This window comes from Pleurodeles waltl, chromosome 7, assembly GCF_031143425.1.
Source record: "Pleurodeles waltl isolate 20211129_DDA chromosome 7, aPleWal1.hap1.20221129, whole genome shotgun sequence".
NCBI lineage: Eukaryota > Metazoa > Chordata > Amphibia > Caudata > Salamandridae > Pleurodeles > Pleurodeles waltl.
The window spans coordinates 700,393,813-700,417,387 of record NC_090446.1 but is presented as its reverse complement, the minus strand read 5'-3'; the positions used below and the strand labels follow the sequence as shown (position 1 = coordinate 700,417,387).

The 23,575-nt window shown below is 45.3% G+C and overlaps 1 protein-coding gene across 1 annotated transcript in view; it reads left to right on the top strand.

Annotated features, from left to right (window-relative positions):
• LOC138304560 (E3 ubiquitin-protein ligase RNF14-like) overlaps positions 1 to 23,575 on the top strand; it is a 168,394-nt gene that overhangs the window by 41,040 nt on the left and 103,779 nt on the right. Inside the window, exon 4 of the mRNA XM_069244719.1 lies at positions 19,363 to 19,881. Within this exon, the coding sequence (XP_069100820.1) occupies positions 19,363 to 19,881 (519 nt within the window). The remainder of the gene's footprint in view (positions 1 to 19,362; positions 19,882 to 23,575) is intronic.

Below are 23,575 nucleotides of genomic sequence, written 5' to 3'. Positions count from 1 at the left end.
GAAGCATCAGCTTCCACTATGAAAGGTTGATTCGCATCAGGATGAGTCAAGACTGGGGCAGGGGAGAAAGCTTCCTTCAAAGTCGAGAAGGCTTGATCAGCTTCTGGGGACCATTCAAACTTTTCTTTCTTTCTTAGTAGCTCAGTGATTGGAGCCACTGTTTGGGAGAAATGATTTATGAACCTCCGGTAAAAATTTGCAGACCCCAGGAAACATTGTACATCACGAGCAGTCTTTGGGGTGGGCCAATGAGATAATGCTTTTACTTTCTTTTCTGCCATCACCATACCTTGAGGGGTAAGAATAACCCCTAAAAACTCAACTGTGGTAACATGGAACTCACACTTGGTTAGTTTGCAATATAAATGGTGTTTTCGAAGGGCTGCAAGAATTTTCTTGACATGTTGGACATGTTCGTTTTCATTGTCTGAGTAGGTCAAAATGTCATCAATGTGGACTATGTCAAATATGTTGAGGTACTCTCTAAGAACGTCATTCAAGAAAAAATGAAATACTACTGGAGCATTACACAGACCAAAAGGCATGACGGTGTATTAAAAAAGGCCATAGCTTGTCTTGAACGCTGTTTTCCATTCGTCACCCTCTCTCATTCTGACCAAATGATAAGCACCTCGAAGGTCAAGCTTCATGTAGATTTTTGCTCTCTTTACTTGTTCCAATAAGACCGGAATTAGGGGTAAATGATATTTATTCTTGATGGTGACTTTGTTTAAACCCCTATAGTCGATGCAAGTTCGAAGTTCTCCATTTGCTTTTGGAACAAAAAACAAAGGTGAAGCTGCAGGAGACTTAGAGGGGCGAATGAAGCCATTCTCCAAAAATGTATCTAGGTATTTTCGTAAATGTTGATTTTCATGTTCTGACAGGGCATATACACTACAGTTGGGAAGTATCGCACCAGGGGCTAGATCAATTTGACAGGCATAAGATCTATGAGGAGGTAGAGTCTCTGCTCCTTTCTCATCAAATACATCTTTGTAAGATGAATACTGTTTGTCCATCTGAATTTCTTTCTCCGCAGCAGTAGCTATGTAAGAGTTGCAAACTTTTGGTACTTGAATCTTTTGGAGACATTGTTCGTTACATAGCGCAGATGAGAACACGATTTTTCGTTCTGCCCAATTGATCTCCGGATTGTGATGAATTAACCATGGCAAACCGAGGATAATCCCATATTGGGGAGCATGGATCATGTCAAGGATGATTTTCTCTTTATGTTTCTTTCTTTGATTCTTATCTTCACAAATCATCGACAAGGGGATAGTCTGAAGAGTTACCGGACCTCCAGTCAAGAGTTTTCCATCGACTGCCTGGATGATTTCTGGGGTCTTCTTTTCAATACATGGGATCCCCCATGCACGAACCAATTGGACATCAACAAAGTTCCCAATAGCCCCAGAATCGACTAGAGCCTTTTTGAAATAGATCTTTTTCTTGACCTGATCTCTTATTTCCAGTTTAAGATGTCTAGATTGTGAAGAGTCCACGGTGACACCCAAGAGCAACCCTTCTCTGCATCTTGGGTGTTTTAGTTTTCCAACTCGACTGGTGCATTGGCTGCGAACTTCTGAACTGGACCTTGCTTGTTCTTTGGTTTGATTGGATAATCTTTGTCAAAATGACCTTTTCGCCCACAATAAATACATTGTCCATTTTTTCTATGTAGGTCCTTTTCATCTTTGGTCTAAGGTCTCCTGATGGTTGCAATTTCTATCGGTTTCAGCGTTCTTTCTTTCGGAGTTCTTGAGTCTCTTTTATCATGAACGCGCCATGAATATTTTTCAATCTTTTTGCGCATTCCTTTTTGTTCTGCTAAATGATGATCAAGTCTCAAGACAAGATTTAATAATTCTTGACAGTCTGTAGGTTGTGGGTCGATTTGCGCTAAGATATCTTTTAGTTCCTCTTTGAGTCCCTTGTAAAACAAGACCGCTTGTTTTTCTTTAGGCCAGGATGTCTCGGCAACCAGCCGGTTAAAGTTGGCTAAATACAACACTAGGTCTTGCTTCCCTTGGCGTAAATCTAATAATTCATGATCTGCTGACTGTGTTACAGTTCTACGATCAAAAACTCTCTCAAATTCACAAACAAAATTTCTCCAGTTGTACAACAAGGGACCATTTTTACGCACAAGAGGAATTGCCCAAGTAGCTGCATCCCCAGACAGATATGATAACAAGAAAGCTACTTTGGACTGGGCATCGGAGAAAGTATTTGTTCTGCAGGTGAAGTGTAGTTCCACTTGAACCAAGAACGATTGCGCTTTCAAAGGGTCACCTGAGAAACGTTCTGGGGGAGCTAAAGGAATTGCAGAAGGAACATTTAGGGAAATCGGATTACTTCCAGAAGCCTGAGAAGAAGTACCTGGCCAAGACTCACCTGTGGGAATTTGTTCCTTCTTCTCTACCTTATCTTGCAACTGACTCACTCTCTCTGCTAAGCTAGTTGTCAATTCTTTGGATGATACCACCTCTGCTTGGAGCTGGGTGATAGCCTTGACTAGCTCGTCTAGCGTGGCCATGCTGAGAACATACACAAGCCAGGAGGATAATAATTTGTGGGCTCACTATTCTGTCAGAGTCACCAGATCCTCAGGGTCTGTGCATGTTCCCAACATGTCCACCACTGAACAGCTCCAAGACTCTGATAGATAAACCACAGAGACTGAGAGAGTTCAAGAGGGGAAGAGGAGATTAGGAAGGGAACAGCTGGGAAGGAGACCTGTAGTAAGAAAAAGGTTAGAACACACAATATGAAAATTATATCTCCTGAAATCAATACTAGAATATGATTCTAAGCCTGATCACTCTGAAAACATGAACAATCTAAGAGTTAAATTTAAAATGAATACGTTTCAAGATGGCCGGATACCTGTAAGGGAATCAAGATGAATTAAATGAAAACTTTCTTATTCAAGTACTTTCCTTTACATGAGAATCAGAAAAAACATTCTGACTAAATTTTAAACCAGTCATATAAATCCTGTTTTGAGAATGTATACTAGGACAATACAATATTGCATCTAGAAACTCTGGCCTTCTGTGTACTCTTAAAATGTTTCAACACAAATTGCGCATATTGCAGATATATATATATATAGTAAACACCATAAAAGGATTGTGCATCATGAATAACACAATATGGATTCAGGAAACAAATCACATAACTTGTCAACTTGAATATTACATAATAAATATCTTAGAATAGTGGCACTCAATAAACAACATGAAATAAACATGAGGAGAGAATTGTGCGTCTTGCCGATTCGAGTGTCACCATGTAAAATACCAAGAAATGGTAGCACGCAATGAATATCAAAGTCAAATCGTCATTAATCGAATCGCGCGTCTTGCCGATTCGTAAAACACGATGTAAATGTCAAGAAATAACAGCTCACAATAAATAACAAGATCAAAGTACAATAAAACGAATCGCGCTTCTTTTGCCGATTCTTGAGCCATCATGTAAATGTCAAGAAATGGTAGCGCGCAATGAACAACAAAGTTAAATCCTCATGAAACGAGTTGCGTGTCTTGCCAATTCCTAAAACATCATGTAAATGTCAAGAAATAGTAGCGCGCAATGGACAACAATGTTTAAACACCATAAAACGAATTGCGCGTCTTGCTGATTCTTAAGCCACCATGCCAATGTCAAGAAATGGTAGCACGCAATGAATAACAAAGTCAAAGCTTTATGAAACAAATCGCGCGTCTTGCCTATTTAAAAACTACCATATAAATGTCAAAAAATTGAAGCGCGCAAGTAATCTGTTACTCATTTAACAGTTAAACCAAGAATATGACAATTCTCAATAACGGTGTCGGAACAGTCCAACCACCGTCTTACCGCCAGGAACAATGATCACCAATGAAGGATGAAGGGCAGAAGACTGGAAGATCCAAATAGGCTGCCGGGACAGGAGCTCAGGAAGAAGCTGCTGCTCTGCACCGGGACCTCTTAATAGTGAGCACTGGGAATTGTGCTGGCTCTCTTTTATGGAGTCTTGGCCCAGCCCAGAACCACGCCCAGGCATGTTGCAGGGAAAGTCTCTGGAAGGCCCTGGAAAGGGGCCACACCCTAACACACTCTGAAAACCTGCAGCAATACGTTGCAAAGGAACAGTATTTGTAAGCAAAATGTTAAACCACAACATATCAGCACAATGCATAAATTACGTTGTTTTGAGAGTGCTGGGTTTTTGCATTTTTGTCGCCAATAGAGAGCGTACTGCTCTGGTGTTGACACCCTCGTACAGGCAGGAGGGATCGGTCTAAGTCTGTGTCAAGGACACTATTAAAGTCTCCTCCAGGTGAAAGTTGTCATATGTGCAGTTAAGGTATGTAGGAAGGAAGTCTGATCTTGATTGGGGGTGTAAACCGCTCCCAGCATGATGGGCGTTGCCATGTAAGGAGCCCTCTACAAAAACACTACCCATCATCATCCACAACAACCTTTGTTACATCCAGTGGGACCCCACCCCGCACCAGAACAGTGTACCGCGGGTGAGTGCAGAGTAAACAGTTGCAAACATTTGCCCCCTCCGATGCTGACGGAGGCAGTCTGCCTCCACCTGAGTGAGGCGCGTTTCCTGCAGCATCGCCACATGCACTCCCATCTCTTTAAATAAGCCAGAATTTTGTACCATTTAGTCAAGGATCCCAGCCCCCGCACATTCCAGGACATTAATGTTAGTGAAGACAGCGTCTCAGGCATATGTAAATGTCTCTTACATTCTGCTGACTATCAGGGCTCCCAACATCTCTATACACCCCACCAAGTAACACGGGATAGCAGGCACAGTTCCTCCAGGGACCACATAGGACAAAAAGGGGAGTCCAGCAACAGCTAGCCACCCAAACTGTGTGCAATATCCATAATGTATTATAAAACCAAACCACCTCCTCTATGTTGAAGAGGCAGGAAGGGGGATAGTGCAGGGTGCCAACTGAGGAATTGCTCCACAAACTTTCTCGGCCAATTCAGGATATGTTCCTATATGTGCAGTCTGCAGCGAAGTCCAGCGGGTCCAACAGAGTCCATCTAAATGATATCTTCAAAGGACTAGGGCATCGCATGAGCACAATTCTCCGGCGTACTGGCTTGGGAGTCAGAGTCATGGTCAGGGTCACTCCTCTCCTTCTCTTTATCCAATACGTTGGTCTCAGTCAGTGAGGCCACTGCATGAAATACCGACAGCCTCCCCTCCTCCTACTGGATCGGTGTGGGCTTGGTGAGCCGAGTTCGTTGGGCACGCCTCTTGGAACGCCTTCTTCTCTTGCAGTGCTGGTGGTTCTTAACCAACTCCACCCATGATCTGTCTGTGCCAGATGTGTGTTTTTCCAGCCATGCCCAGGCCTCCTCAGGGTCCTGACAGAAAAGCGTGTTGCCGTCCACCATCAGCTTCAGTCTGGAGGGGAAGAGCAAGGCGTAAGATATCCCTTCATCTCAGAGTGCTTTTTTTACCACCAGGAAGGAGGTGCGTTCGGACTGCACTGCCGCTGTAAAATCCGGAAACAAAGTGCCCTGTCCCCCTTCCACCCCAAAGGGGCCAGCCTCACTTGCCCTCCGCAGCAACAGATCACGATGATGATAATGAAGGATTTTAGCCACATCTGGCCTGGGCGGCATACCAGGCTGCAGCTGGCGCGCCTGGACAAGATGCACCCTCTCAAGGGCAAAGAATGGCGTGAGACTGTCCGTACCCATGAGAGTACGCAGCCAAGGTTCCAGAAATCCCACCATATTCATTCCTTCTACACCCTCCGGCCAACTGACAATGTGGATATTGTTACGTCGACTGTGGCTTTCAGCGTCCTCCACCCGACGCTCCATTCTGTCTACTCTGTCCACAAGCTGCGACACCTGAAGCTTCAGAGCTTGATGGGATGGTTGCAGGTCGGCCACCGAGAACTCCACATCTCTCACCTTATCTGAAAGCTTCTGATGATCAACACATTGCAAACTCAACTCCGCAGAGACCTTGCCTATGTCTTATTGTAGTGTAAGCTTGGAATCCTCAATGGCCCCCATATTTTGTTGAGGATTTCATGCATTCCCTGTGTCATGGAGTCTACATTCGTCCCTCTTCGGGGTTCTTTGCAAGTCCTATGGGGTGGGCCCAGGCTGCCGCTGTGCTTTGGGGCTTGGTTTCCCCATGACTATTGCTGTTGAGGGCCACAGCCTCTCGCCAATGTGTCACCCCCGCACAGTAGGCCAGGCACACAGTATCCTCTGCGCAGGGCCCAAGCAGGCCTTTCCTTCATCTAGAACAGCGGAGGTCAGCGCCCTCTCTACAGAGTGCAGGAGTCACAGACTGGCACCAGCTCCGCACACTCACCACTCATGAATCCACTAAAGGTTTCAGCACCTCCTTTCCCAACAGCATTTGGGAGGCACAGCGCTCATCCTCTCAAGCACCTAGCCCCACCAAGACCAAGGGCACACAGCAAAGGTAAGCATCCGTCGCTATGTACCACCATTCAAACACATAGGTCGCACTACCAACTTGCCAGAGCCCCACGAGGGAACAACCATCTGCTGCGGCACCTCTGGATATAGTCAATCTTCTCATGTGCTCATCCACCTTATTGTAGAGGCATTGGGGTGTCAGGGTCCCAGAGGGGCAGGATCGCTATGAAGCATAGGCCATCGTTCATCCAGGAGGGGGGTCTGCTTTCCCTTGTCGCCCCCTCAGCTCTTCAACCCTTCCAGGGGACAGCGGTGGACAGCTCTGTTCCCTCAGCCTCCCTGACGGCCTACGCCGCAAGCCCAGTCATCCCCCACTTCGCTCTGCATATGGGGAGGCTTCTCAGCCCTGCTACTCACAGCGCTGCACTCACTGCCGCTGCCCGGGCCAAGCGGATGGGGCCCCATCAGGCATAAGGCTCGCCTCCAGCCCCAGGAGCAGGTAACAACGATCTGCGCGCCAGTCCTGGTGCCCCGACGGGCCATCAGAGTATCCCGTCAGGCACCGCCACACTGCAACATAATACCACTGCAGCGCAGCACTGGCCCCAGTGCCTCTGCCTCCGGGTGTCCGTCTCCTCCTCTGCTCTCCCAGACCATCAACTCTTCGTCAGCCCAGGGTGATTAGGCCATGCCGGGTCAAGGCCTCCCCTCAGCACACTTCGGCCCCCTTCACTTCAGCTGGTTCTCAGTCCCCTGGGCTCGTAGGCCCCAACTCACACCACCCCGCTGCCTCACCGTCACACCTCCTCCACCAGCACGAAATGGGCAATGGAGTGGGCACTCAGGCAACAATCGAGCCGCAACGGCACCAGTCACCTGCTGCAGCCACTGCAATAAACAGGATTTTGTGGGACAGTGCTGAGCAGCAAAATTATGTGGCCGCCATGTTGGCTCCCGTGTCCCCAGCCCTGCCCACCACTCTACGGCGGTGGAGTTTCTCTGCTCTCACTTCTCCCTGTTGTTCTCTCACACTGCAGTGCCGCCGAGCATGTCGGGAGGGTTGTTTTTAAAGCAACGAAGAGCTGGATTGATGGCAAGATGCCATCAGAGGCTCCTAGAGAAGCGTTCAACACACCCTGAAAGACAGCAGGGTGTGCAGAGCTCAGTGCACACTGAGAGAGAACAAATAGGTGCTCACCAAACACTGGTTCTATAGAGCCATTAACCGTGCCCCGCCCGTATGTTGGGCTCTTTGGAGGACACTCAGGTGACAAATGTAGTGCAAACCATGTGCAGACCACAAGAAAAGGAAAATGTAGTGCTCACCATGCGCTAATGGCCCAAATAAAGTGGAAATACAAAAGTGCTCCTATGCGCAATTTTGATGATCTGTCAGCCTCACAGCCCCATGACAATCCTGCTGGGGCAGGGACTCTGAGTGAGCAGGGTTTAGAGGGTAAGCCTCTGGTGAACACTAGGTGCAGCGTCCAGAGGGGGAAAGTAAGCAGCAGGGCAGCACTTATGGTAGGTAGTCCAAATGGAGATTTCTTCTGGCAAAACAGCCGTCCTCTGGTAGAACAGAGTGAGGGAAAAGCTGGCAGCAGCGCTACAAGCAGAAAAGCAATCCAGAGAGTCCTTTAGGCCACCCAGCCAGTAGTAGGTAACAGGGCAAAAGTGGAAAAGCAGTCCAGATGAGTTCTTTGTGCAGCGCAGCAGTCCTTCTGACAAATGTTCAGTCTCCAAAAGTGCCCTAAAAATATGCGATCAGAACCCCTGTACTTATACTCCAAAATGTCTTTGTTCCAGAGGTGACTTCAAATCACAACCCCTTTCAACCCAGTCCTGGCCCCAAGCATCAGTAGGGGGTAAATCAGCCCTTTGTGTGAGGGCAGAACACAGCCTACACAAATGTAAGCGTGCCCACCTCCCTCTCTCCCAGCCCAGGAAAACTATCAGTATGCAGATGGATGCAGATGCCTCTCCTGTCATACCCAGCCCCTCCTGTGTTGTGGCCGTCTGGAAAGTATGCACAAAGTATAGTTGTCACTCCACCCTAGACGTGGATTGAAGTCAGGCTGCAAAACACTAGAGTTATAAGCACAGAGAAATGCCCACTTTCTAAAAGTGTACTTTTGAAAATAGTAATGCAAAATCCAACGACACCAGTAAGCAGGACGTTTTACTACCATTCCAAACATACCAAGCATGTCTACACTACTCCTTTCACATTGGAAATTACCTCTTAAAAATGTATAAGGAAATTCCCAATGCTAACCTATGAGTGGAGCAGCCCTCACAGTAGTGAAAAACGAAATAGGCTATTTGTCACTACTAGGATATGTAAAACATAAAAATACATTACCTACCTTTTATATACATAACACCCTGCCCATGGGAGTTCCTAGGACCTACCTTAGGGGTGACTTAGGAATAGAAAAATGGGATTTAGGGTTTGGCAAGTAGTTTGAAAAGGCAAGTCAGTGTGGGAGTAAACTGCGCTGCGGTGGCAGGCCTGAGACCGGTTTGAAAGGCTACTTCTGTGGGTGACGCAATCAACGCTGCAGGCCCACTAGTAACATTTAATTTGCAGGCCCTTGGCACATGGTATACCACTTTACAAGGGACTTACAAGTAAATGAAATATTCTGAACAGGTGTAAGCCAATCCTACCAAGTTTCAGGGGAAAGAGCACATGTACGTTAGCACTGATTAGCAGTGGTAAACTGCCCAAAATCCTGAGTCCAACTAAAAGAAGCTCTTAAAAATAGGAGCAGAAAGACAAAATGTTAGTGTTTAAACCTGCAGAAAGGGCCATTTCAATAAATCAGTCAATACCTTATTGGGCTTCCCTGCTTGGGGCGATAGAACGTGGACAATGGCCTGTCACTGCAGGGTCACATGCCAGTACTGTGCCTCTCTGAATCCAGGTGCACCCCTCTGTCTATACTCTCAGAACCCACTCATTTAGCGCATGGGGAATCCTTCTCCTCACCTAACTTTAATCTGCTCACAGATGCATCCCAGTAGGCAGACACTACCCCTATGGCCAACAAAGTGGTGAGGCCCATTCCACCACTGGGGTCTAACTTCTGTCCCAAACCCAAGGACAACTCTGTCCATAAGGATGGCAACTACCAGAGGCCACTGACAGCTGTCAGTGTCAAGAGCCAGGACCCAGACCATCTAGGGGTGTCTATCCTCTGTGGCTTCTCAGAGTGGGGGGCGGTAGCCCCAGGTGCATCAAATCCTTCCTCCACTCCACCTCCCACCAGTTCAGGGGTGGTATCCTGTGACTGGTCCTCCAGGCCAGGATCTATGCCCTCAGGCTGGGCAGGAGTCGGGGATGTGGCTGTCCTTCCCTGCCCATTCCTTCTGGGGTTCCGTACCCTCTTTTTGGAAGTGGTATCCCCAGACTCCAGAACTGTCGGGGTGCTTGTGTCAGCTGTCCTGCTCAGCTCCCCCACCAGTACAGGGGTTCTATCCTGCAACTGATCTCCCAACCCAGGATCTGCACCCTTAGGCTGAACCTGGGTCAGATGCTAGTCCTTCCTCCCCCTGCTCCTCCTTCTAGAGTTCTGTACCCTCCCACAAGGAGTGGTACCCCCAGAAAACAAAATGGTAGGTATGCTTGCTGCTGCCGCCCCTCCTCCCAGCTCAGGGGCTATACCCTGAACCTGGCCCTCCAACCCAGGGTATGTACCCTTAGGCTGGACGGGGGTGAGTCTTTCCTCCTCCTACCCCACCAGAACTGATTGGGCACTTGTATCAGCAGTTCTCCTGATACTATGGGGCCCTTCCATTGGTGGATGGTCTCCTGGTACAAACTAGATTCCCCTCCTGGGTCCCCCTCAGACCTGGGTCTGGTGCTGGGCATAGGGCACTCTGGGATGTCTCCCACCCCCACCTCTCCTCCTCCTCTGAGAAGGGACATGAGACCTTGCACTCTACCCACTACAAGGGGACCTGTATGGGCTACTCTGAACCTCTCCCATCCTTGCTCGGGGAAAACTGAGCCACTCCCTTAAGGTCACTCCCAAGTGCCTAAATAGAGCCTCTGGTACTCATTCAGAGATCTGCCTCCTTTGCAAGCCCCCTGCTGTCAGACAACATGCACACCATCACGCGTTGGCTTATCCCTAGAAAACAACAACAGAACATGTGCTCTCTGACAATCAGACTGTACAGCACTTCAAATTGTTTACTGTGCTACCCAACATCCATCCATCTAGTGTTTTGCAACAATCCTCTAAAAACTAGCCCGAGACTGGTGAGACAATTTCCTACTGCCTCTGAACCTCAACCTATACTCTTCAGGGGTGACTCCATACTTAGCAATCAGGGCTTCCTTCATGGGGGTGTACCTCTATCTGCCTCTCCCATCTAGGGCTAGTATGACATCCCTCCCATCACTAGGAATATAACTCCCCAGACAAGGTCCCCAAACCTCCGCAAGGATCGTGCACACTGTCAGAGCACTCTCATACTCCAGCACGTTTGTAAGACCCGTCCTTGAAGCAAGGCACCAAGTCTGTGGGTGCGTGGATGGTGTTCCTAACACTAGATTCACAATTGCTGCCACCACTGGACCCCACCTGCAGCGCTGGTGAGTCCAGAACTCTAGAACTATGCTCATAGGTAAGTTACCTTTCCTCTAGAGCAAGCTTGTCCCTGGCGAAGGCCCAGTCAGCCTCCTCCATCCTCTCTGCTGAGGCCTTCTCAGTCTCCAGCCTTCTTTCCTCTACTGCCAGCTGCACCAGCTACAACCTCTGGTCCCCCTCAGTCTGTCTATCCTTGAGTTCCTCAGGGGACACAGTATGGAAGGTGACACTGTTCCTGGCACTAGACCCAGTAAGGGACTCCATACCTATGGGATCCTCACTCTTTACTGGTGTCCCTGCCTCGTCATATTCTCCCTCCTCTTCACTCTTCCCAGGGCCACTGCCTTCCAGGGATACTGATTCAGAATCTTCTAGGAGATTCCAGGATTTAAGATTCTTAAGGATCCCAAAGTGTTCTTCCTCCTACTCCACAAGACTCCTCCTCATAACCATCTGGTCTCCCCAGATTGCTTCCTCAAAGGCATACAGGGCTTCCTGAAGATCTAAGCTTGTGGACCTCTTGGACACCTTCAGTCCCATCTCCTTGTAGAATACTTTTAGCTCACCCCTGATGTAATATGCCAGGAGATTGATATCAAAGATTAACCCCTCCATCTGCTAAGGTAATACTGGTGCAAACAAGATTGCCAGGCGTAACAATAAAAATGACCAGAGAACTGGAGAAAAACAACAACACGTAATGGTCTAAGTCAGTAGGTAGGTTCCAAACCTGTGTTCCAGGGACCCAAAGGGGCCTTCAAAGCCTCCTCAGGGGGTCTGTGACTGCTTAGAAAATTTACAAATATTAACAGATTAATAAAGTGTATATCAATAAAGTGGCTAAATGTACACTTGAAAATTTTAAAAAGTCCTATAAATGTCAAGGAATTTGAAACTGGAGTCTAAAAATTTAATTAGTATCCTCAAATGCAATTGTGGGAGAGGTGCAAGTGCATCAAACAATCAAATGAATTTAGAAAAGCTCAATTCATCCTATTAAAATTTGCACTTTAAAAAAAAGAAAATGTGTTATTTGTATGTGTGTTTGATGGAATGCTTCTTTCTGTATTTTCTGTGCATTGTTTTGTGGTTCAAATAATCAACAGTGTATAGCCCTTGGGCCCCAGTTTCCAGCAGTGCCTCCATGTGGGTCCCCAGATTCCAATAATAAATCATTGGAGGTCCCTGGGTTGCAGTAATGATAATGTGGGGGTCCACAGAAGTCAAAAGTTTGGGAGCCACTGGTCTAAGTGCAGAGTGTGTGTAATACTGTGGTATCACACATACACAAGTCCTATCCTGACTGCAGATCGCCAATGTTAGAAGTGGGGTTTCTGGTGGGCTCTGGTAGGCACCTAAGCCAGGCAGAACCCACCACTCTAGTCAGGGCAAGTAGGGTACACACCAAAGATAACCTGTGCTCATTCGCCGGTAGCTTTGCACAAAGCAGTCAGGCTTATCCCCAGAGGCAATGTGTAAAGCATTTGCGCAACACACTCACACCAGTTACACAGTAAATACACCACAAATGAGAATCCACACAGGGTTATATAAATAATATGTTTCCTATATTAGATATGTACATCAGAAGACCAAAAACAACATATATCATAAGTACTGTGCATAGTGTGCAAATCCTTAGATAATAATCATCCTCCTGACAATGCAAGGCAAAACAACAGATATTATAGCCCCAGGGCAAGGAATGCAGCATTAAAGCATATGCATTATAATTATTGTGTATCATATAACATTACTGAAATAGTACTCGTTATTTTGAGTAATGCAATAATTAACAGTGACATACATTTTAGCATCAGTGAATATTTAGAGAAGGAAAGGTAACCAGCTAGGAAATAATCATATGAAACATCCTGTGTCACGAAAAGGAATAAAGGAATAAAGGAATAAAGGAATAAAGGAATACATGGATTCCAAAACGTAGGTACAGAGACACTTGTGTGTCTCTTACACAGGGTACTACAATCTTGGCAGACATCGTAGGGCGCAAGAACCCCTGCACATCTACTAGCACCTTCCTGAATATGGTGATGGTTTTACACAGTGATCAAGGATGATGTTTCTATGTCATGTTGCTGCGGCTAATGCCCACCCACCTCCAAGGTTTGTCACAACAGGGGCCAGGTGTTCACAGGCACCTACTGCCAGGATCAGTGGGGCATCCTTGTTGGATCACCCACATGCATACTAGGGAAAGGCAGCGGACCGCTACTTGTAGTCCAGCTATGCACAATCACAGTGCAGCCTGCTGGGTGACTGCAGAGCTACCCACTAAGAAGCGCAGGGCGGGGGTACCTCACGGCAAGTGGGGCAAGCTGTTGGTGTCAGGTTTGTGAGGCTGCTGTCCTCTTTGGTACCTCCAGCGCAGCCCACATAGGAGTGTGGGTAGGTCTCACCCCTCTCTAGGTTTGCCAGTTCCAATGCAGTACTGGGGGCTACTCCTCTCCCAAGGCCCATGTAGAAGAAAGGTTGGTGTGTCTTTGTAGGGCTGCCAGGCCCTGCCTACCACACGAAGGCGGTGGAGTTCCTCTGCTCTGCTCTCCCCCCTCCCTGGGGTTCCCTCACGCTGCAGCGGCATCACTGGGCTCATCAGTCTGGTTCTTTCAAACAACGAAGAGCAGGGCTGATGGCAAGATGCCAACAGCGGCTCCCAGGGGAGCATTCAACACGCTCCGAAAGGCAAGAGGGTGTACAGTGCTCAATGCACACTAGGAGCTAACAAACAAGCGCTCACCACACACTTATTCCAAGAGGCAAGGAGCCATAAACTGTGCCTCCCCCATGTTCGCTGGGCTTTTCGGGGAACCTTTGGGTGAAGAGTGAAGCGCACACATGCACACATACATGGCCAGAATAAAGTGGAAATACAAGTGCTCTCCTCATGCTATTTTGAGGATTTGTCAGCCTCAGAGCTCCACAACAATCCTGCTAGTGCATGGACTCTTAGAGAGCATTGGTCAGATGGTAAGCCCCTGGAGAAAACTAGGTGTGGGCCCAGAATGGGAGAAGCAAGCAGCAGGCCAGCACATAAGGTAGGTAGTCCAAATGGCGGTTCCTCCTGGAAAAAACAGCAGTCCTCTGGTAGAACAGAGTCCGGGAGAAGCTAACGGCTGGACAACAAGCAGAAAAGCAATGCATTGAATCATTTCGGCCATCCAGACAGTAGCAGGCAGCAAGACAACAGCAGAAGAACAGTCCAGATAAGTCCTTTGTGCAGCGCAAAGGTTCTACCCAGTTCAAAAAGTGCTCTAAAAATATGAGGTCAGACCCCCTGTACTGATACTCCTCCCTGTACTTATACTCCAAAATGTCTTTGTTCAAGGGGTGACTTCAGAAGAACAATTTCAAGTGTAACAAAAATCCTTTCAACATAGCCCTGGCTCTAGACATCAGTAGGGCATAAAGCAGCCTATACAAATGTAAGTGTGCCCCGCCTCCCACTCTCCCAGCCCAGGAAGACTATCAGTATGCAGACGGATGCAGATACCTCTCATGTTACACCCAGCCCCTCCTGTGTTGTGGCTGGCTGGAAAGTGTAGTTGTCACTCTGCCCTAGAAGTGGATTGGAAACAGGCTGCAAAACAGTAGAGTTTAAGCCCTCGAAATTCCCACTTTCTAAAAGTGGCATTTCTAAAATAGAAATGTAAAATTTAAATACACCAGTAAGCAGGATTTTATACTACCTTTCCAAACATACCAAACATGCCCATGTTACTCCTTTCAGATCAGAAATTACCACTTAGAAATATATATAAGGGGAATTCCCATTGCCAACCTATGAGTGGAACAGCACTCACAGTAGTGAAAAATGAAATAGCCTGTTTATCGCTACTAAGACATGTAAAACATAAAAGTACATGTCCTACCTTTTATATACACAACACCCTGCCCATAGGCATACCTTAGGGGTGTCTTAGGTGTAGAAAAAGGCGAGTTTAGCCCTTGGCGAGTAGTTTGAAATGGCAGGTCACTGTGGGAGCAAACTGCGAATGCAGGCCCTGCAGTGAGAGGCCTGTGACAGGTTCGAAAGGCTTCTTCTGTGGGTGGCGCAATCAGTGCTGCAGGGCCACTAGTAGCATTTAATTTACAAGCCCTGGCTATATGGAATGCCACTTTACAAGGGACTTTCAGGTAAATTAAATATGCCAAACAGGTGTACGCCAATAATATTAAGTTTTAGGGGAGAAAGCACATGCACCTCGCACTGATAATCAGTGGTAAAGAGTCCAGAAACGTAAAGCCAACAAAAACAAGGATGGAAAAAAAGGTGGAGAAAGCAAAACCTTTGGGGATAACCATGCAGAAAGGGCCATTTTCAATTTTCAACAGTAATGCTATACCTTATTGCAGACTGGATATCACTGCAGCCATGCCCTGCACCAAGTCTCCCCACCTCTGATACAAGCTATGTATCAGCATGACCTTCAGCCATGGCCAACACACAGACCACAAACATGAGTATCTGATCGTCATAGCCTTCAGTGATGGCAAATGGCTACCTTTGGTCACACTCTGCTCCTAATTCACCTGTTCCCAATATCCCTTAGTATGTTATTTGGTCATGCTCAGCACATACTAGCAACAGTTATGCTCTGCAAAGTAACCCCTCACATTGAGATTAAGATATGTAGACTTTGGCTGTGATCAACAAGCCCTGGGTGCAAAGCACTGACTTATGTCAAACCTTTGCTCAGTGCCTCCCCAAAGAGACTATAGGACATTGCCTTTGTACAGGGCTAGTGAGATCGGGCCTCACAATTTGGATTTGGGTCACGCTCTGTGCCCATCTCTATCCCAGAAACGGTGCGACCTATGCTCCCTCCCCCATAGTCCTAAAGGGCAAGACCTTGGCTTTTCCCAGTGAGCTGTGCTAACATAGTATGTCTTTGGGTCATGCTCTGAGCTTGGTTTCCCAGAACCTCCTGGGTATTGTTTGTGACTGAGTTGGATTTCAATCCTTATTCTAGCTTTCTATTTGTTCTAGTAGTCCAAAGGAAAGAAGAACTGGCAAACATCTGTAGAGAAGCGTGTCGAGCCATGTGAGGATCAGGATGACCATGAATCACCCATGGAGGAGAAAAGTCAAATATGCTTTTAGAAGCCGCAGATTGTATTTAGCGACCAAAACTGCATGTTGGCATGTACATTATTTATTCGGAATCACATCATAGAAAACATTATTATTAATTATGTAAATGTAGGCATAGGGGTATAATTTCACCATGTGACATTATATGTAAGATGTTCTGTGCGGTTCTGTTCGTAGGTTGGAGTTAAGTTGTGTTTCATAAGCATATTCCCATAGAACTGTTTACTAAATGAAATTCCACCAATCTTAGTATGAAATTAGAACTTTAATCAAAATGGGGACATTTCTTCATTTGGTGTAATTCCGTTCAGTACTTTCTGAGACATTTATGTTACAAAAAGTTGTTGGGTGGCCTTCAAAGGTTTAATCTGAGACTATAATATATTGTGGCATTTTGCAAACCTGAAACATTTTCAAAATATAAAGAAACCTCATTGAACATAGGAGCATTTTCTCTTATCGTCCAATGGTGGTTTGTGGTCATTCTTCCAGGTCTGCAGACCCCAGCACTATGCTTAGAAAGAAGCAACAGAAAGTATGTGTTGTGGTGTCCATTACAGGATGCCTGGAGGTGAACATTATATAGGCCAAGAAAAAGAGCAGGACCTGCGCTGAATCTTTAGTAAGCATGATTGAATGGCAGAGCTTTGCAGGTTTTGGCCATAAGAGAGACTACCACAGAGCTTAGCCAAAGCCCTTGCCCTGTGTGGTTCAATCCCCCTGAGCACAGGCACAGTCTGTGCTTGGGTTTATGTCCAAACAGAGGCTGCATGTAGGTCCTCACCACCAAAGGTCTCGCTTTGCACCAGGTCCGCATTGTGAGCCGCCAAAGACTATATGCAGGGGGTTATGTTGGCCTGTGGGGCGGGAAGTGCGAGTGGTCAAACTTTTGGTTATATGCAATAACAAAAAATAGCAACACATCATCAGTAAATAACACCACCATTAAGAAGGGGAGGGGGCAGTCAGCTGGGAGGTGGGAGGGTGGGACAGGTGCTTCACAGGGCAAGGGGGCAGACGAAGAGGGGAGAAAGGAAAAAGCACTAGGGTAAAACGAGGGGTGATTGAAGAAATAGGCAGAAAATGCAAAAGTGAAAGAGTGACAGAGAGAAGAAAAGAAAAGGCAAATGATAGAAGAGAAAGGCAGGTGGCAGCAGCAGCCAGAGGAGCTGGGTAGGGCAGCAGACACCGACCAGGAGGTCAGTGCAGTTGCTCTCATACAGAGCTGCGGCCGCCATTAAGAAGGGGAGGGGAGCGGGGAGCAGACAGCTGGGAGGCGGGAGGGCGGGAAAGGTGCTTCGCAGTCGAAGGGGGGCAGAGGAAGAGGGGAGATAGAAAAAAGCACTTGGGAAAAACAAAGGGTGATAGAAGAAAAAGGCAGAAAATGCAAAAGTGAAAGACCGACAGAGAGAAGAAAAGAAAAGGCAAATGATGGAAGTGAAAGGCAGAGGGCAACAGCAGCCAGAGGATCTGGGAGGGCAGCAAACACTGACCAGGAGGTCAGTGCAGTTTCCCTCTCTCAGCGCTGCGGTTGACATTAAGAAGGGAAGGGGGGCGGGGAGCAGACAGCTGGGGGGCGGGATGGTGGGAAAGGTGCATCGTAGGGGGGCAGAGGAAGAAGGGAGAAAGGAAAAAGCACTAGGGAAAAAGAAGTTGTGATAGAAGAAAAAGGCAGAAAATGCAAAAGTGAAAGCGTGACAGAGAAGAAAAGAAAAGGCAAATAATAGAGGAGAAAGGCAGAAGGCAGCAGCAGCCAGAGGAGCTGGGAGGGCAGCAGACACTGACCAGGAGGTCATGAGCAGCACTCTGGGTGCTGCCTGCGTGCCAAGCCCTAAGTGACCCATCTACTTTTCCTAAAGGTCGTTAATAGATTTGGGCCAAGTGCATTTTGTGAGTCTGTATCTTTTGTTTGTATCAGCCAATATTTGTGCAAGATTTTTCTCACATGTCCTACTTCGGTACCATAATGTTTTGTCAAATATATTTTGCTATTTTTCACAAGACCGCCTACTTTTCCTTTCCTATGCTCCAGGATCAAGTAGATGAGGTAGCATTTCTGTTGGCCCTGTTTTCTGTGTATTTCACAAATTACTCTTCCATTTAGCAATTTATTTTTCGTTTAAGTCATTCCTCATAAGGAATGGTAGGAATACCGTGTTTCAGTGGCTGCTGAATGCTTTCTGCTGCAATTGGCAGTTGCTTTTCTAAAGGTTCTGATTCTCAAAAGGCCACTTACAGCATCTATTCTGGTGTCCAGGGAACTGATGGTAGATACATTTTCTGCTTAGGTAAATTGACGATTCGGTAGAAGTAAGTCAGCGTGGAATGTAATCATTTAATTCAGCTGTACCAAATCGACAGATGATAATTTATAGACCACAGTATGTTCTTCAAATTTGTGTAACTGTGGGGGGTCACTCCTTGCCACTTCCTCCTTTCACTACCTCAGCTAGACAATTCTGTAGATAGGAGCAGATGTGTCACAAATTCTGGTGCCTCATCTTGGTTCAAAAAAGGTGCCATTGAAGATGAAGACATTGTTGCCAAGGCAAAATTATATCATTGTAATTAATGGTCATCAGACCATGCAGATCCCGCCGTCTCATGAAATACTGATGTTTTGATTCTCTGTTTGTGTTTGAAGACACCATATTTGTCTATGCCTAAAATGGCAGTTCCAGACAGGGATATCTAGTTGATGGTCCCCCAGGATAAATAGGGCTGTGTTTCTGCCACTATGACCAGGAAGCTAATTGAGGGATTGTTCTCCTGGTTAAGGGTTTCCTCTGGCATAGACAGCTCTGCCAGTGAAAATCCTACATTTCACTCACCTCGAAAAGAAGCAGACTAAAAGAGAGTGTGGTGGGTTGGGAGGTCCGCTAATTTATTTTGAGGTTTCTGCTCTGCCAAACTGTAAATGACCCCTATAAGACATGAGGACACACGTAAGCCATAATACCGAGTCAAGGCCAGCAAGTGTACATGTTTGTATGTAATGACAGATCTGATTATTATGCTCATTGATAAATACCAAATTGTAAACAACCAAAAAATGAAATAACTCCTCTATTTAGAGATGTAAATATTTTTTAAATGTACATCCGAAAAAGGTTATTTATAAAGAATTCCAATTTGCAAGACTAAATACTTTGCACTTCTAGAAAAGGTTGAATCAAGTGTGCTATTTATTATAAGCAACTAGTGTTTCTGCATCTTCTTTAGCTCTCATCTCTTTGCAAGGAGTTGGACCGTTTGTGGGAGGAGAAGAAAGGTTCTGTAATTTTGTTTACATGGATGCGTTTTCTAAAAGAAGAGACTCTAAAGCACCTGGAAATCACATCTCCCTATGAAGTCACAATTTTCGGTGAAGGGATGGACAGTCAGAGATATGAAACCCAACTGAAAGAAGAGTCAGATATATTAGTATCCGAAGCAGTGGTGACCTATGACTTCCTTGATTCACGAGCTGTGCAAGAGGCTGAGTCACTGGACAGTCTGATAAGGGACATATTGGACTTTGATCAGGTTCAGCAGCTGAGGAGCTTCCAGAGCAAAGCATACACATGCAACATCTGCTTCTCAGAAAAGCTGGGCACCGAATGTACACAGTTCATGGTGTGCCAACATGTCTACTGTAAAGACTGTTTGAAGGGGTACTTCGAAATTCAAATCACAGAGGGCCTGGTGCACCTGCTCAGCTGTCCAGAACCCATGTGTGACTCTATTTCTACTCCATCTCAGGTAACAGTCACCATTTCTGTCTGTGTATAACTATTTTTATTGCTGTATCTCCTTACAAGTCCTCTTTTTTTCCAATTGTCTTTGATTGGACTCATAGGGGAAGGTAAATGTCTGAGCCCTGCCTCCTCGTGTAAATTAAATGATGGAATCCGAAATAAAATCCTTCTGTAAACTTTTCTTACATTTAAGAGCATTAAACCATACCCAAATTTGTTATGTTCAAATATTCGAGGACCCCAGTGAAAATACAATAACATGTGGTGTCCCATAAGCTGAAGGACTGTCCCCGTACCACTGTAATATGAAAAACGCGCTTACAAATACCATTTTCAGAGCCCACATTTGTTCAAGCTGGAGTGTGACCTTGAGCTACACTTCTGATTCTTTGACCACATTTAGAAAACCTTATACCTTCTTTAGTACTACAGCCCTCTCTCTTTTTTAATTCCCCCTGGATCCCTCCCTTGTGTCTCCACCCACATGGGTGTCCCTAGTTTCTTCATATCCTCTCCTCTGATGCTTTAGAATGACCATGTTCTTCCTAAGGTGATACCTCTCATACACGTCCTAACTTCAACGTTTATTACAATCCTGCAAGTCAGTGAGACTTATCTTAGAATCATTCAGCAATGAGTAACCTTTCACTGCTTTAATACCCCATCCATTGGTCTGTGGTCATATTATATCTAAAACTTAGCATTCCTAGCAAAACTGCCTAACTTGAGTACTGTCCTCAGTGTGGTACCTTACCATATTCATTACAGTAGCAGTTGCAAACAAATAATCACTTGCTGAATGTTTGCAAGCACCATTTTTCAGTATGATCTGACTCGTAGAATGTCTCACGTAATTATTCCACAATTCAATAATAAAGAAATGGACTTTTCCTCCAATCTTAATATCAATAATAGAAAATTACGTACACTACTATTTAAAATTCAGAAATACAAAATCTATTATAAAAAACTGATCCTCATGAACAGATTCCTACCATGAAGTCCCCTAATCTGAGTCTTGACTGAACTGTCTGACACTGTATACTCAGGAAGGGTTTGATGCAGGGAGCCCTTGCTTGCCCTGCTGCTGCTATAATTATCGATAGTCGTCAACTCCCCACCTAAGATGGTCTTGTACATATCTTTCCTTTGAGTATATATTCAGTGATGACGTGTTACATGACGAAATGTGGGTTTTTTATGTACAGCGCAGTGATAGCCTTGGGTCATGTTCACACTTTATAAAACTCTCCCGATAAATAAATAACTAAATAATAAATTAATTTTAAGTGATAGGCTCTCTCTGGTGCCACACGAGAAAATGACAGCCTGATTCCAGCACATTAACACAGACATCCTACCAAATGTGTGCATTGAAATATGAGCATCCTTGTGAAAACAAGCAGGTAATGTTCATGTTCTCTATCCTAAAAAGGTCTTCAAATTTTCACTTCTATATGATCAGCAGGTCATGTTAATGTACTTAATATGACAACGTTTACACCGTATTGTTCTATGCCTACTACACTTCAGCAATGCTCTACTTTTTTCCCAGAAAGCTTGCACATAGCCCATAAATTTCCCAAACTGATATAAGCAGACATGACTGCAGAATAGGTCTTTATGGTGAAAAGGCTTCTATTTAAAAGAACCAACACTTCTCTGCCCCATTCTCCACTACCAAATAATGTATAATGGGCTGTCATTAAAACTGATGTCAGTTAATCACTGTCTCTTAAACCCAACAAAAACAACACACAACTACTGTTTCTTTCTCACCACTGTGATATCAAAAGGCATGCTATCATGCTGTACATCCTTTGTAAATATCCTACAGATGCTTTCCCCTTTTAATAAATTTTGACAGCTTAAAGAATCACTCACAGATAGGTGACACCATCCTCATATATCTGATTATTATTGCCCACCTTGGACACCACAAGCAATTCCAATGTGAAATTACCCAAGGATGTATGTTGTAAATATTGCCAGAAATCACATCCTTCATGCCACTCTTTTTGTATTTGTCTTTAAGCTTGTTATTGGTATATGATGCTAACCTTAGAACAGGAGCCCCTTGGCAATTGTAGACCTGACTATGGAGCAAACCAACCCTTGAGCAATGTTGAGCACAGTTTTACCTAACTCCACCTATCAAATCCTCCATGTTCTGATTACTGACAGTCTAGCAGATAACACAACACTTAGCAGGTATTGTTTTTCAAGCCAGTTTCTCCACAGTCCTTTATGGACCTTACCCCTGTGGTTGTATACAACATCACACAGGCAAAAAAAACACAGAACAACTAACTGGTTATCTTTAAAAATTAAGTCTGCAGCCTGCGGTAAGAAGCAAAGAAGAATTTTACCTCAGAACTGTGATCTTTATTGTTAATCAGTTCTACTGAGGGATGCACAGTGTCAGTAATTTGATTATTATTTAGTACCCACCACAAGGAATATTCATATCCCTTGTCAGAGTCAACCCTCAAAGTCACTAAATTAACCTGAGCTCAACCCCCTGGAAACTATGGCACAGATCAGACAGGCTTAACCTAGGACAATGTGTTAAGTATTTAGGCAGCACCAAAAAAAGGTAATGAAGGTGAAATTAAAAATAGAAAGATAGAATAATATGTAATAAACAAAATGATACCAAAACAACAAAAATCAAGAACGTGTTGCAGCAGGTATGAATTTGTAAAGTTTTAAGTAGTAATAGCACAAAGAAGCACGAAGTGTCAAAGATTGTCAATGGTCACAGAAGAACAGGACCCATGAAAAATTTGGTGCTGACCGCGGTTGATGGTGGGTCAGATCAGGATCGCCAATCACTTTTGTCATGGCCAAAGACTTTACCTTCTGACTTGTGGCCTGTTTTATATTTCGGTAGACAGTATACTGCATCACAAAGGTGACGGATATCCTGTCCACTATATTACAAGTGCCATAGGACATAAAGCACTTGTAATACAGCGGATGAGATATCCGTCACGTTTGTGCCTGGTGAAATATAAATCAGGCCTTTAGACTTCAAAGTCCCAATCGGTCATAGGAGATCCTTCTAAAGCCCCCATGACCTCATAAGAGGCGCTTAGAGACTAACTGGGTGTCAGGCAGAAGCTTACAGAAGGGTCCTGTCCAGGTCCAGTTGCAACTGGTCAGCTACATAGTTGGAGGAAAGGTCTCTTGTAGCTTGTTGCAGATTTGATCAGGAGGTCGGCTTTATGACCTTTGAAGTTGTTTTGCTTTCACTTATCTTATGACCGAACTGACAAAACTTCTCTGGAATGCACTTCATAGTTTAAAGAAGACATTTATTATTATTACTTCACCACGAGATTCCTGAGAGACGTTTAAAAGTAGTCACAGCAATGAAAGGAAAATATATCAAAGTGATTCTCAATTGTAATGTACACAGCAAATATATGTGATTATATTATAGCATAACTTCAAAGCAAAGAATAAAAGTCAAAATTCATCACCGTAGGACCTATCGCTGCTCGTAATCTTTCTTATGCCTGCAAGTTGATGACTCCTGTTCAATTGCAAGAAATCGATTTTCCACCCATACGGGGGGTCAGGCAGCTGACGTTCGCTCCTGACTGACGTCTTGGAAAATTTCCCCTTGCTGCTGCCAAGGGACACCATTTATAGCAAAAATGCTGGCTTGTTTAGGTAAACCATGACAGGAATGA